Source organism: Canis lupus, chromosome 33 (assembly GCF_003254725.2).
Source record: "Canis lupus dingo isolate Sandy chromosome 33, ASM325472v2, whole genome shotgun sequence".
Lineage (NCBI taxonomy): Eukaryota > Metazoa > Chordata > Mammalia > Carnivora > Canidae > Canis > Canis lupus.
Window position 1 is genome coordinate 16505680 of NC_064275.1, and position 15416 is coordinate 16521095.

General features: G+C 36.9%; 1 protein-coding gene and 1 pseudogene across 9 annotated transcripts in view; both read left to right on the forward strand.

Moving 5' to 3' along the window:
• Window positions 1-15153, forward strand: part of CD96 (CD96 molecule) — a 92911-nt gene extending 77758 nt beyond the window's left edge. For 7 of the 9 annotated variants that reach the window (XM_049105418.1, XM_049105419.1, XM_049105416.1 and 4 more), the window contains 4 exons: window positions 8102-8167; window positions 8941-9030; window positions 12702-12825; window positions 14760-15153. In XM_049105418.1, the coding sequence (XP_048961375.1) occupies window positions 8102-8167; window positions 8941-9030; window positions 12702-12825; window positions 14760-14868 (389 nt within the window). In that variant the 3' untranslated portion in view covers window positions 14869-15153. The remainder of the gene's footprint in view (window positions 1-8101; window positions 8168-8940; window positions 9031-12701; window positions 12826-14759) is intronic. The other 2 variants (XM_035709820.2, XM_035709817.2) reach the window with 1 other exon arrangement.
• On the forward strand, window positions 4524-5243 carry LOC112678599 (cytosolic 5'-nucleotidase 3A-like; annotated as a pseudogene).
• Window positions 15154-15416: the final 263 nt, after the last annotated feature.

Below are 15416 nucleotides of genomic sequence, written 5' to 3' on the forward strand. Positions count from 1 at the left end.
CAAATCAATTTTTAAAAATACAAAAGCATTAGAAAATGAGCAGAGAGGCACATCACAAATGATGTAATGCAATGGCTAGAAAACATCCAGAGATGCTTAGCTTTTCTAGTGATCAGGAAATGCAAACAAATACAAGAATCAGATAACTATTTCACATAATCAATCAATTAACAAGTCTGGAATTGTCAAGTGTTAGCTAGAATGTAGATTAATATAATTTTTTATATGCTGCTGGTGAAAGTATAAGTTGGTACCATCACTTTCCACCATTTTGACGTGGTATTTTAAAGCCAAATATTTTCATACTCTACAACCCAACAGTTCCACTCCTAGATATATACTCAAGCCCCCTACACACATGCTAATACATGTATCCAGGAAATATGCACACAAACATCAGGGGAAAACACTATTCATAATAGCAAAAACTATAAATAACCTAAATAACCATAGTCAAGAAAATAAATAAATTATTGCATAGTCATATAATAAAATATTATAGAGCAATGAAAAATGAGTGAATGACAGCATGAATGAATCTTAGTAACATTGTGTTGAGTCAGAAAAGTAAATGCCAGGTGACATATCATATATGCCATATATTGTCACCTGGCATTTACTTTTCTGACTCAACACAATGTTACTAAGATTCATTCATCCTGTCATTCACTCATTTTTCATTGCTCTATAATATTTTATAATATATATATATATTAAGATTTTATTTATTTATTTAGAGAGCGCAACAGGGGGAGGGGCAGAGGGAAAAGGAGAGAGAATATTAAGCACACTCTGTGCTAAGAAAGGAGTTCAACATGGGACTTGATGTCACAACCCTGAGATTCATGACCTGAGCCAGACACCCAACTGACTGAGCCACCCAGGCACCCCAGAATGATATTTTAATATAAAATATTAAAGTAAGTACAACCAAACACCATATGGCTTAGGCATAATATGTGATAAAAACTTAAAAATTATATAAGCAAGTGAATAACAAACACAACATTCAAAACAGCATTTGCTTTGGAAGAGGCATACAAAGGATGAGGCAGGGAGAAGACATGATGTTATTTATAGTAGTCCAACAATCTGTGTGTATGAGTGGGGGTGGGAGGGTGTTAAGGAAAAATATATCCAATAATAAGAGAATGTGAAATAGGATGATATAATAATTCAGTGCAATATTATGAAGCCAATCCAAACAATAGCCATAATGTACTAAGCTAGCCAGTACATCTTATTGTAGAGACAAGGGTACTGGCTGGAAAATTTTTAACCAATCAGATATAAATTGAAAATAAAAATATTAGTTAGACTGGGGATGAAAGTCCATATTTAATAGACTAGCATTTATCCTATATGGTGTTAACATAAAATTGAATTTGTAATGAACTATGCTGGATTCTCCTTTACCTACACAAGTTTGTCATTCTTTATTCTTGATAGTATAATACAAGTTAAATTCAATCTTTTTTGTTGTTGCTTGCCTGCATCCCCAGTGCCTAAAGTAATGCCTGGCATACAGCTGGTGCTCAAAAATATTGTTGAATAGATAAATGAATCAATATCTGTTGGTTATTGGGGGAAATTATGTAGCAATGGTGATAAAAGATCATTAGAGGGGCACAGTCAGGTAAGTATCCAACTCTTGGTTTTGGCTCAGGTTGTGATCTCAGGGTTGTGAGATTCCATCCTGTGTTGGGCTCCATAATCAGTGTGGCGTCTGCTTGTCACTCTCCCTCTGCTCCTCCTCCTCTCTCTCTCTCTCTCTTAAATAAATAAATAAATACATAAATACATAAATAAAATCTTTAAAAAGTAAAAGATTACTGGACAATATTATAGGACAAATCTGAACTCCAACTTAAATTTATGCTATGGTTTTTATAAATTAACCTATATTTTCATTCTCAGCAAACTACTTGGTGTCTGATGATTTCCTTTATTTTATTGATTTGATTTTTTGCTGAAATTATACTGAAATGTAAGATACACAAGAACAGGGACCTAAACCTTTTCCTGTCTTGTCAACTGTAGTATCATAATGTCTGTAGCAGTGGCAGGCATACAGTAGGTGCTCAGCAAATATTTCTTGAATAATTGAAAGAGTATGTGTACATATGGGGCAAAGACAAAGAAGAAAATACACCCAAACGCACACAGTGAAAAGAAATTATCTACTTAATCGGAATTTTTGAGCTTTTTGTTTGCTTTACTTAAATTGTTACTCCAATATTACATGTGCCCAGAATAAAAAAGAAATCCTGTTCATTCCATGCATCATATCTTTATGGTAATGTAGAGGCAACCCAAAGTATTTTCTGCCCTGGAAACTAGAAAACTGAAAGGTCTTGCATGAAACTACTTTATAATTTACACAAGTATATTCTTGGTCTTTTTAGTAGATTTCATAATGAAATGAACTATTAGTAGATTTCATAATGAAATGAACTATTGCAATTCTTCGTATCTTCTCTCCTTCCCCACTTGAAAACTTCATTTATCCTCAGATATCTCTTTACCATTCTTACCATGAAATAGCCTTAGAAATTGTGAAATCTAGGAAGGCACTCCAAAATCCAACAAACAAAATTTTCCTGGCAGTGAAAACTCACATTCTTACTTATTCAAATAAGGATATCTTGTTTACTAGTTGCCATTTTTAATCCATAAGCTTAGAGAAAAAAAATCCCTGCAGTGAGTTGCTCTATTTATAATCATTCACAAAAACACATTAGGATCCAACAAGTTAATATTGATTGCTCACTCCCAAACAATTTTTGAAACATGTTTCTACTCGTTGGATTGGACTGTAATGTGACATCCAATATTAGATGATGCATTTGGCAAGATTCGTGACAGGCATTGGTAATGGGATTTTTTTCCCTTCCAGTATGTTTATTTCCATAGATTTATGAAATGTTCACAGGCAGTAAAAGAATGATAATGGATGGATATCTGGTGAAATAAACCCACAAGCAGTGTTTCTATGGCTCTTGCTATTTGTGAACACATTCTAATGTGATATTTGCTTATACATGCATTTTGCATAGCTTATATATATATTTGGATGTCACAAGAAGATTCTGGGTGCATTGCACTTACACTAAATTTATAAGTATATGTTTTAATACATTTTGTTGTCATTTTATCAACTTTAGAATATTAGTATCTAATCCTAGTTACATTTGCAAGTTTCCAACAGCCTGGAACAGAAATGCCTATTTTAACCACCTGTGAAATGGGGATACCAAATCTGACCATCTAAATACTCCAAGTGTATAAGGTTAATAACATCCTGGGATATTTTCACATGATCAGGCCATGGAGATGATCAGGCCCTGGAGCAGAAAAGTGAAGCTTAATTACTTTTTTCTTTCTGATTTTCCCTGCCTTCCATCTGGTCCAGTGGAGTCTAAAGCCACATTGAAATCAGTCAGTCTTTCTAAGTTAGACAAGCAGAAAAATGATAGGAGTCTCCCTAGGCCCCTATGCCTCCAATTTACCTCATTACCAAAATCAACAAGCTTATCATTACCTCACATACATGTGCCCATGCATGTGTGCACACATGGGTGCACACACACACACACACATACACCCCTGGGCCTCAGAATACCTCTTAAAGACAGCACATGGGTCTTTACTTTGTTCTTTGACCATACATTTCTTATTCTTCAAAATTTATGTACTCTTCTTTGTAAATCTTGCAATTGCATTGTACCCTGTTCCTGGTCCTGGTTGGTTCATCGAAGGCTCTTGGTAACTGTGCCTAATAGTTTCATAGCAACCTCTTCTACTTTGCATAGGCAGGGCGGATGGAGAGGCTGGAGTTGAGGGGTTGAGAGTCAATTACAGGGACATAGCAATGCAAGAGCCTACAGCAATGTTGGGCCCTGCCCCTCTTTCAGGCTATGCTGCTCCCTGTTGGCTGCAATGCTGATTCTCTACACTCACCACTCTTGCTCTCAAATTCCAAAATCTTATATGTCTTAGGTCACTTCTCATTCTATTTTCCTCTTCTCTAAAACACTGTTCTCCAGTCCTGATACCTAGTTCCTGATTATATCAACCACATATTAAAGATTTGTTTCTGATTGTAAGTTCTATCTTCTGTTAAAATACCAAATTCTGTGGGCTTCATGGGTCTCTCCACAGCTATCACAAAAGCACTACATTTCCAAAGATCATGAGTGTCATCTTTTTTCATGGTCAGGAAGAGCATGAGGGTCCCATCTGTGGATGAGGTTGTCTGGCAAGAACAAACAGAGAGGCTGGTGCCAGCCTGTGCATCCTGGTGTAGAGAGTGTAGGGAGTGGTGCTGGCCCAGTACATTTTCACCCTGAAGTGGAGGATGGGGTAGAAAATCAAGATCACTGAGATTTCCAGTATCCAAGTCCTACATTTCTGGATATTGCTTGCCACCCATGCCATTGTTCCAGGATAGAATCAAGGACAGAAGAACTCAAAATGTCTTAAGGAAAATTGGATAACTGAGATACGTCTTGGTAAATGTACATGTAGAAATGATGCCCAAATTCCAGAGAAGTTCACCTTGCACCAATACCCTGTAAGAATAACAGAAATTATCTGTAGCTTTATCAAAAAAGGAGCTATCAAACTGCAGATAACCATGGACTTTGCTATGACACTAAATAGATTTTCCCACAAAGGAGAAAGATGCCCAACATGTTATAATATTATTGATCACTGTAAACTGGTTACAAATGAATGACAAGATAGTTTTTGCAACTAAGGAAAAATACTATGTTGTCAAAATTGATTGTTTTTAACCATAAAATGAAAGTATCCCTTTGTGGTAGAAAGGCATGCTAAAGCACCTATTTGGGTTCATATTTTCGGCTGATAATGGTGATGTATTCAAGGTTATCCATCAAGCTGGGGTTTATCAGCCAAATGTCAAAGTATGTTTATTCATGGATTTTGATGAAGATGGAGTCTCAAAAGACTTAAAGGAGAGTTAACTCATGTATTTAGCAAACATAATGGTGGTTTGAAGAACACAGAATATTTAAATTAATTAAAAGACATAGAAACATAATTCTGCTGAGAGACTCTCAAGGAGACTTAAGATTGGCAGATGGAGTGACCAATGTGGAGCACATCCCAAATATTGGATATCTAAATGATAAAACAGGATGAGCTTTAAAAAATATATTATGTTAGTGAAATATGAATCTTCAGAAGTAGCCAACTCTATCTTACTTAGGGTTCTATAAATAAGTATTCTTCAGGAAGACCTCTTTCCTATGGGAGTAATTGATACAAGAATTGTTCATCTCTTCATCTTGCTGAAAGAATCTTATGTAAAATACATTCTTTCTCTTGAAGTTTTTTTCTTTACATTACCTAAGTATTTTCAGACATATTGAACTCATCAACTGGAGTCTCCTTTTTCTTCACCTCTCTCAACACACTCCCCACCATATTTTTTAACAGATTAAAAACAAATCTTAAAGCCAAAATTAGAAAAATAACTCTGCTTTTCCACAGTGGGTTCTGTAGTTTAATTTTGTCACACGTTTTTTGAGGAGTCTTTCTACACTTGGAGAATTCCTAGAAGTCTAAAAGGGAAGATTTAAAAACTGGTCAAGTAATTTTAAATACCACCATTTTTGTAATTTGGATGGATCGTGCTGCTAATGGCATCACCAACTCTTGAAATTGTGCTGTGCTTGGTTATTCTGCCTGGGGAAAATTAATATTGACCAGAAAAAGTTGGCATTCCTCATTTGGTGAAAAAACTGTTGGTACCCATATGTAACTGACCATTACAAAATGTTCTATGTTGGGGTGTCTAGCGGGCTCAGTCAGTACAAGATGCAACGCTTGATCTTGCCCTACATTGGGTGTAGAGACTATTTAAAAATAAAACCTTTTAAAAATGTTCTGTATTTACTTGCTATTGATAAACATGAAATGGAAAAAAATCTAATACTCACTTCCCTCAAAGGGTTAGCACTTGTTCAAGTATTTATATCTTAGCATAAATTAATCACATCCTTTCTTGCAAACAGACTTTGAAAAGATTAAAAAAAAAAAAAGGCATCAATCCCTAAAAAGAAGTAAAAGAGGCACCATATTGGGCAAAAAATCTTGTAAGCTTATCCAAAACAAATTGCCTTCATCATAATTTTACTTAAATCCAGGCCTAGTTCTAATTTCTTTTTAATTAGTTATTGTTCTTTGTTACTCAAATCCCTACCTTAAATGGCTTAGCCTTTCAAAATGGTCTTTTGAAAAAGGCTCAGTCCATGATCATCTATTGACCTTAGTATTCTTCAAAAAAAAAAAAAAGATTTATTTATTTATTCATGAGAGACAGAGAGAGAGAGAGAGAGGCAGAGACATAGAGGGAGAAGCAGGCTTCTCACAGGGAGCCTGATTTGGGACTCGATTCCAGATCCCGGGATCACACCCTGAGCTGAAGGCAGATGCTCAACCACTGAGCCACCCAAGTGTCTCTGACCTTGGTATTCTATTCTAGAACAGCAACAACAACAAAAAGTCAGGATCACACGTGCAGGGTCAGATAACTATACTGAAGATAAGAACATCTCCCTGACCTAGTCAGACCCAAAATAGCTGTGTACAAAACCCCCCTTACCTCTGCGGTGACCTCAAGTCAACTAGCTATGACAGACTGTATTGTGAGCAATCCCGGAAAGCACTGAGTTGCACCTCTCCTGAAGGGCCTGATCACATACCTTTGTCTGCAGCTGCAACTTCCATTGTCATCTAGTGGAAACCAAGAAAGAGGAGGACTAAGGGTTGTTGGTTTTTTCTTAATGTTTGTTTTGGTTTGCTTTGCTTTTTTTGTTTTGGTCTTGACACACAGGAAAGCACTTAACATAGAAAAGCATACATGCTAATTTTTTTTTTTTAAAGATTTTATTTACTTATTTACGAGAGACACAGAGAGCAAGAGAGGCAGAGACAGAAGCAGGCTCCATGCAGGGAGCCCGATGTGGGACTCGATCCCAGGACTCCAGGATCATGCCCTGGGCCGAAAGCAGGTGCCAAACCCGCTGAGCCACTCAGAGATCCCTACATGCTAATGTTTTAAATAAATGAGCATAATGTTTTTCTACTGATTGCAACTCCTTGTAACTATAGCTATTTTACTTTATACTGCGTTATAGGCCTGTTATCACATACAGAAATGCAGAGCCTGCCAAGAAGTAGACCTTTCTTGCCAGAGATGGGGAACTAAACAAAATGAGTTGATAGATCTACTTCAAAAAACATAGGTACTGTCCCACTCAAAGGGAATGTTTGCTTCTGAATCCATCAAGATGACTCAACACAGAAGCTAGCAAGGCCTATGACCCAAGAGGCCTGATAATTCACTGTTGACATCATTCAGTTTTCATAGCCAAACAAGAATATCGGCCTATCCACATGTACAAACTATTTTGTTCCTTCGTACATGTTCTACCAAGGTCTTCAAAGTCCTGTTGGCACCTTTGCTTGATTAAAGGCCACCATAACACACCTGGTTATGTCTCCTATGTATTGGGTGGACACCAGAACAGTTACAACACACTCTCTGTGACTGGAGAAACCTCTCCTAATGTTGTGCATCCATTCCTTCCTCCTGCTTCTAAGTGGCCATAATCAAAACCTTCCCTATTGGAGACATCAGGATCACAAGTTTTCACTCAATTCCCACTTTATTTTGGGACATTCTAATGTGTGCTGCAGAATAGTTAAGTAATTTCACTTTACATATTCATTAATAATCTTTTTTTTAATTTTATTATTTTACTGTAAATTATTAGGTCAAGAAGAGATAATAAAATAACTAGTCTTGGGTCCCTGGGTGGCCCAGTTGGTTAAGCATCTGCCTTTGGCTCAGGCCATGATCCTGGGGTCCTGAGATCAAGCCCCACATCAGGCTCCCTGCTCAAGCAGGAGTCTGCTTTTCCCTCTCCCTTCTACCAGGAGTCTGCTTCTCCCTGAGCTTGCTCTCTCTCTCTCCCTTTCTCTCAAATAAATAAATGAAATATTTAAAAATAAATAAAATAACATAACTATTCTTATACAGGTTGACTCTTCCAATATCTTCTTCCTTTAGCAGCTTCATGGATGCCCAACGAAACATATAGTTCATCCTCCTCAGGGGCAAGCTCAACAATTCATGGTGAGTACTTGGGAAATACAGAAAAGAAAGATAGTAGTCTGCTTTATTTGGGCAGAGGTGGAAAAACAAGAACTGGTTTGAAACTCAGATAGATATTGAAAAGTGTACCTTGATGATGAAAATGACAATGAATAGAACCAAAATTTTTCCCAGCCATGGTCTTCAAAGAAGATAGTCAGAGACCAAGTCTTAGATTTTTTTTCTCTATTTTATTTCAAAATGAAATCTATAAAATAGCATATCTTGGATAATTAAATACATTACAATGCATTTAAAATTTCAGTTTTCTGTTATAAAATGAGATGATTTGTCAACACGGATTTGTCTGCTAAGATGGAAGTTTTATTGACCTTATCCAATACATCACAGTAGGAGAATCGGTATTTTGATTGACTGGATCTCTGGTACCCTGGGAGAATAGAGATAGGTTCCATTTTTCTATGGTTCCAACATAAGACATTTTCCTATAACTACTTAAATTTCTCATGGAGATTCTTTAGCAGATATTATTTTGTTCTGTGTGCTATACAGCTTCTTTTTTCTTCTTTAAACCAATAGAGAGTTTCACTCTTTTGGCGGTTGTTAGGTTCTAAGGTCCTAGCCTAGCTGTAGATTGGTTCTTACTAAACCTTATACATAGTACTGTAGGAGCATTTAGGCCATTAAAAATGAGCTCTTCCTAATGGCAAGTGAAATACAATAATATTTTACACCCCTCAATTGGGTTGAGATGGCTATTAGGATTAGTTCAAATATCCCCTGTGCATTCCTAGGTGATGTCTTCACCAGCACAGCCAGAACATTTTCAGAAGTTCCCACAACTGCCAATGGATCTACAAAAAATATTCACATCCATATTACTGGTGAGTCATTTACTTTTTTCTAAATACTGTGTTTTCTCACTCAATGAATATTTGTTGAGTACCTACCATTTGCCAAACACTGTACCAGTTGTTGGGTATACACTGTGAAAGAAGTAGATCTTTCTTGTCTTATATACAGGAGAGACCTTGAAAACACTGGCCTTCTGAATATTATACTCTATTGAAGATGATAAATATTAAGTAAATAGTCATATAATTAAATTTATTTGTGACAGATACTGTGATATAGTATAAGGTTTGTCAGAGTGTAACAAAGGATCTGATATTAAGGAAAGGAACCTCTGAAGATATATTTAAATGAAAATCTGAAAAATGAATAAAGATTAGCCAGGTGAAAAGTAGTGAGAAACATTTTATCCTATGAAAATATATCTTGAGACAAGAAAGATTGTTAGAACAAAGAGTATTTCTATAATTAATAAAATTTTGTCACTACTGAATATAGTTTCTTGTTTTATATCATAAGAGGTCAAGACCCTCCCAGCCCAGGTCTTGATTGTAAGTTCAGAGGCATAATCAACTCTTTCACTTCAAGAGGTGTTCACTTGACTGGTGAACACTCCACTTGAGTATTTACCTTATTCTGTAAAGAAAGTCATCCAGTCCTCAGATCACTGGAGCATTATCCTGCATACAATGTGGCAATAGAACTGCAAACTGAAGTCCTACCAATGTCTTTCAGATTTTGATGCTTTAAAAAACTGCCTAGTTCAAATTCAAACATGGAGCAAGATTGAAGCTTTGCTTCTCCACTGAGACATTTCTAAAGTCAATGGTCTCGTTTTCTGTATTTGGTTGGGAGAAAATATTTAAGCATTGGTTTAAGACCTATTTAAAATCTTTTGTTCTTTTATTTCTCTGAAACTGTAGGAGTAAAATGTTATATCCCTCCATGTTACCAGTGTAGAGCCTAGTAAATTTTTTTTTTTAATTTTTATTTATTTATGATAGTCACAGAGAGAGAGAGAGAGAGGCAGAGACACAGGCAGAGGGAGAAGCAGGCTCCATGCACCGGGAGCCTGACGTGGGAATCGATCCCGGGTCTCCAGGATCGCGCCCTGGGCCAAAGGCAGGCGCCAAACCGCTGCGCCACCCAGGGATCCCGAGCCTAGTAAATTTTGACTTGACTAAAACAGAACCTTGTATAGTCTTGGGTTGACTATTTCTAAGATTGTTTCTTTTATGATCATAATACTCTAGTCTTTAACAGTTCCACTACTACAATAAACTAGTGTGAACTAGTTAACTGCACATACAACATAGCGTATGGGTAGGTCTTATAGGAGTACATGGGCTTCCAGAGTACCCTCAGCATATGCTGGGCTGAGGTTGGGTGAGCATCAGGAAGACTCCAACTCTCTAGATGTGTGTTGTAAACATGACAACATCATATTGCCACAGTCCAAACTAGGTAAAACATAGAAAAGATTTGGTAACTAATATTTTGAATCTAAGGTTTCTTTGCCTATATATTTTGAGGCTTAGCTTCATAAAAAGCACTATAATAAATATGAGGCAATGAAAGAAATTAAAAACCTAATCTCCACCTACAATCAGTTGACAATCTAGTTGAAACAATGAAAGAAAATCAATCCGGGTAATTCTGATACAAAATGGACTTTTTGTCAAAATGGTCTACATAATCTCAAGAGCTATCCATGGGGCGCCTGGGTGGATCCATCCACTAAGCCTGGGTGGCTTAGTTAAGTGTCTGCCTTTGACTCAGGCCATGGTCCTGGGATCGAGCCCCTTGTCAGGCTATCTGCTCAGTGGGGAGCCTGCTTCTCCTTCTCCCTCTGCCTGCTGCTTTGCGTGCTTGTGTCCTCTCTTTTGGTTTTCTGTCAAATAAATAAGTAAATAAGTAGATAGATAGATAGATGATAGATAGATAGATAGATAGATAGATAGATAGATAGATAAAATCTTTAAGAAAAAAAAAGATCTATCCATAATGTATGGAATTTCACTGGGGTGTTGTTAGAAATAACAATAGCCTAGAAACAATTTAACCCTCAAACATTAAGAAACCAATTAAATAAGCCATGATACATCTATACATTTGGGAGCTATCCACTCTTTTAATCAAATAAGGTAAATCTCTATGCACTGCCTGTGGAAGTATTCCAAGAGCACTTTTTTTTTTAAGAAGAAAGAAGGCAGGGACAGAACAGTATGTATAGTATGCCCTCATTTCTAAGAAGAGAGACATATATTCATGATACATAAGTATGTTTATATATGCATATAAAATTTTCAGTGTGATACATAATTATCAAAATTTATTGCCTCTAATATGCATAACTGGCATCCAAAATCATAAGGACACTTCCTTTTTCATTACAGTTTTATATTTCTGTGCTGTTTGAACATGGTTGTAAAATGCTTTTTAAAAATGAAAATATTAAGTAACTATGGACTTATAAACATTTCCTTTTATTCTATACAGTAGAATCAGACAACCTTATTTCTTAAGAGAGTCTATTTTCTTCATTCTTCCTTCATATTAGAAGTAAAACAGTCCAGAATATGATATTTACATTGCCTTCGGTCTAAAATCAACAATATCTGTAAGTCTTTGATTCACACAATTTGACTCGGTGTACAAATGCTAAAAATGTAATGAATTGAGTGTGGATATAATCAGAAAGGCTAAGAAAAATCAGTGCATGTATCAACCACCAATGTAATTTCTGCCAGCCCTCTACTTTTGACTCCCTCCCTTTGCAGACCATAGAAAGAGCAAAACTAACTGGTTTCACTTTTATCCCTTTTGTTACTTCTCTTTCTATTGTGGATACATATAGGAGAAAGAAAGAAAAAAGAAGGAAGGTGGTAGAAAGGATTTAAAAAATCCCTATTTTTTTGGGCAGCCAAGGTGGTTCCAGTTTAGCGCTGCCTTCAGCCCAGGGCCTGATCCTGGAGACCTGGGGTCGAGTCCCACGTCGGTCCCTGCATGGAGCCTGCTTCTCTCTCTGCCTGTGTCTCTGACTCTGTGTGTGTCTCATGAATAAATAAATAAAATCTTTAAAAAAATCTCTATTTTGGATATCATTCCTTGAGTGACATCTAAATTAAAAGTCTTGGATGATGGTGTTTTGAGCACTACAAATCTATAGATAATAGCCAAGCCTTCTCAGTTTTGGATTTTTAGGGCATCGGAACATTAAAATGTTAAAATGCTTTTTACTCTTTCTTCCTCTTCCTAATACACTAATATCCCATAAAGCATTTGATGATTCCTTAAAGAATAAGAGAAGACAAAGCTAGGCCATTATTTCACATATAAAGTTTCCTTTACTGGAGTAAATTTGTTATACAGATTTAAGCTTATCCCTTTTATTTATTCATTCTTACAAATGACATTTCATTGGCCATTATGTGACAGAAATTATCCAGGGCCTTGGGAAAAAGAAAAGAAAAAAAAAAGGATTAGTTCTGGAAAATTCTAAGAAGGAAGACATTCACCAAAAAAGTTAACTGCAGACCCACAAAAACAGAAGTAAGAACAAGGCATAGATATGATCGCAGAGCATGATTGTGGTCAGTGATGGCTGTTGGAGAAAACAGGTAGAAGAGACAGTTCAATTCATCCTGCTTTCTAATTACCAAAGTTTGGCATTAATGTTTGTCTCTCTTTATGCCCTTTGCAGGTATTTCGGTTAATAGACCTAAAGATGGAATGTCCTGGCCGGTGATCGTAGCAGCTCTACTCTCTTTCTGCGTAGCATTGTTTGGTCTTGGAGTGAGAAAATGGTGTCAATATCAGAAGGAAATGTGAGTATACTGAATCTGCAGGAACAGGGATACTTTTTCAGTACAAAATATGCACTCAGCACTTTAAATATCACTCCTATATGAAGTTCCTCTCACACGGAACTGTGGAAATGAGGCCCAGAGAAGCTCAGAGAAACTCCCCAGCTTGCCCAGGATCATCCAGCTGGGATGAGTTGCACAACTGACTCAGTGTCCCCCTCGATCTATTCAGTCTGTGACAGTCTGGAAGAAGTCAGTGGGCATGAAATGAGAACTGAGCCTTGCCTCACCTCAAACACTAAAACTGATTTTTCTTTTAATCTTCATTATTTTTTCATTTTCATGCATCTCTGAACTGCCTGGGCCCAGCTGGGCTCAGATGCTCAAGTGTGAAATTGAGTGAGAAAGGTAATTTTAAGAAACTCCAGCTGCTTTTCAGCAGAATGGGCTTTTACCATCCTTTTCCTTTTTCCCTAAGGACAGAAGAAAATAAACTGTGGGTTACCCCTCTTTTGTCTTATTAAAATATTTTCCAAAAATCTTTTCCCTCCACTCCACAATCTGAAATGGCATGTAAGATTAAGCTTCATTTTTCTGACTTGGCTATTTTGGATCCAGATTAGACCATGATCAGAGGAGATCCCTACAACACACAGATTCCTCTTCCACTTCTCTTACTGCTACCATCTAAGATGCCAGTGACCACTGTACAGTACCTTCTACTAAAAGTAACCTCAAAGACTCTATAACCATGTGAAGGGAGTATTTCATGGTGGAAAAAAAAAAACAAAACACTAAAGCAGTAGTCAGAAATCCTGGGCTCTTGTCCAAGGACTATACTTTGGCTACCATATGACCTTGAGGACTTCATAATTTCCCTGAAAATACAGAAGTACAAATTTCTCAGAATTCTATCTAACTTTTGAAATATATTGTTGGCATCAAAGCATCAGAAAAACAGGTAATAAGCATTAGATATTTTTATTAAAATGAGAAAATGGAAATCTGAAATTTTGAATTGATTTTTTATCACTCTATTCAAATGTTTGTGTTATATAGAGATGAGAATCTCTCTCTCTCTCTCCTCTCTCTCTCTCTCTCTCTCTCTGTGTGTGTGTGTGTGTGTATGTATGTGTGTGTCTTTCTCCATGTCCATGTCCATGTCCCTGATCATGTCCATCTTTCTGGAGAAATTAAGGTGCTATGGATTTACCAACAAAGGGTAGAGGTGTTTGAGTCAGGGATAGAAATCTGCTCACAGATGAATTTCCATGGCTTGATATCAACAGATCTGGAGCATTTGTACAGCTAAATCCCAAACTTACGTATATATCTGATGCACTTCAGACAAAGAGATGTGTTGTGCTAACATAGAACAGTACTGTAAGAATGTTCACTGATTCAAATGTAAGGGATTCCGGCATTAACCTTCCAGTACCAACCAATTCAAGGATTCAGAAGAGCTTTTCTTCCCACCTCAACCCTATCCTCACAGTATACAGTGAATGTGTGGGTGAAGGCTGGGGGTAAGGTTGGCAAAGAGATTATTTGAAAAGATTCACTCTTCAGTCCCAGAATTTAAAAATTTTGTCTCTGGGGGAGTGTGTTAACCCACATAAGAGAAACACTTCTATTAGGAGGCAGTTGCTATGGAGAGTATGGGTTCTGGTTAAAAGACCAGAGTTGCTGAAGACCTTGAGCCTCAGTATTATCTGTAGAATGGTGAATCCCATCCCTAGATACAAATTAAATAATGTTATGATAAAAATGCTTTGCAATCTATAAAATACCATAAAAATATTAATTAATGATATTATCATAACATGGCTAATGAGCAGAAGGAAAAATTCTGAGGGGACTGGTGGGCATGTCTCTTTCTCTGTTCCCTACTTTCCTATTTCCTTGAATCATTGCTTCACATTCTTAGCATTGAAAGAGTGATGTTTTGTTCCTAGCATGGAAAGACCCCCGCCTTTCAAGCCACCCCCACCTCCCGTCAAGTACACTTGCATTCAAGAGTCCATTGGAAGTGATTTGCCTTGTCATGAGTTGGAGACACTCTAGTCTCTCGAGACTTTGCTGACTAGAACTCTGCTAGAATCCTGTGAGAAGGTGGATATTGTGCTTTGTTAATATAATTGCCCTCTAGCCGAGCCTGTACTGCAGCTGCAATGGATGTCAGAAGAGAATGACCTGTTTCCCAGCAACTCAGCTTGTTTCATCTGCACATGCCTGAAACTGAGCAAGAATGAGAGGCAATGTCATGCACATACCCAATGCGATCTGTAGGAATTTTCTTGCTTATGTAAGAAGTGCAAATTAGACTGCTGTTATTAAAAAGTACTTGCAGTGTTTTTATTTTTCATTTTAGTTCTCTGACTGAGGTGACGACAAGTGGTTTCAAGCATATGTCCAAGCCAAATCCTCTTCTATTTGGGCATCTGCCAACATTCTAAACTATTTGCCAAAAGTATGATCATCTCTGAGGTTTGTTGCATTCCCTAGGAAAATTACAAAAAGAAGAAAATGTAAAGGCTCTATCAAGTGTTCCAAATAAGTGCAAGTAGTCTGTGTACTGAAAATATTTTGCTAATTTTCGCTGGAGGGAAAAC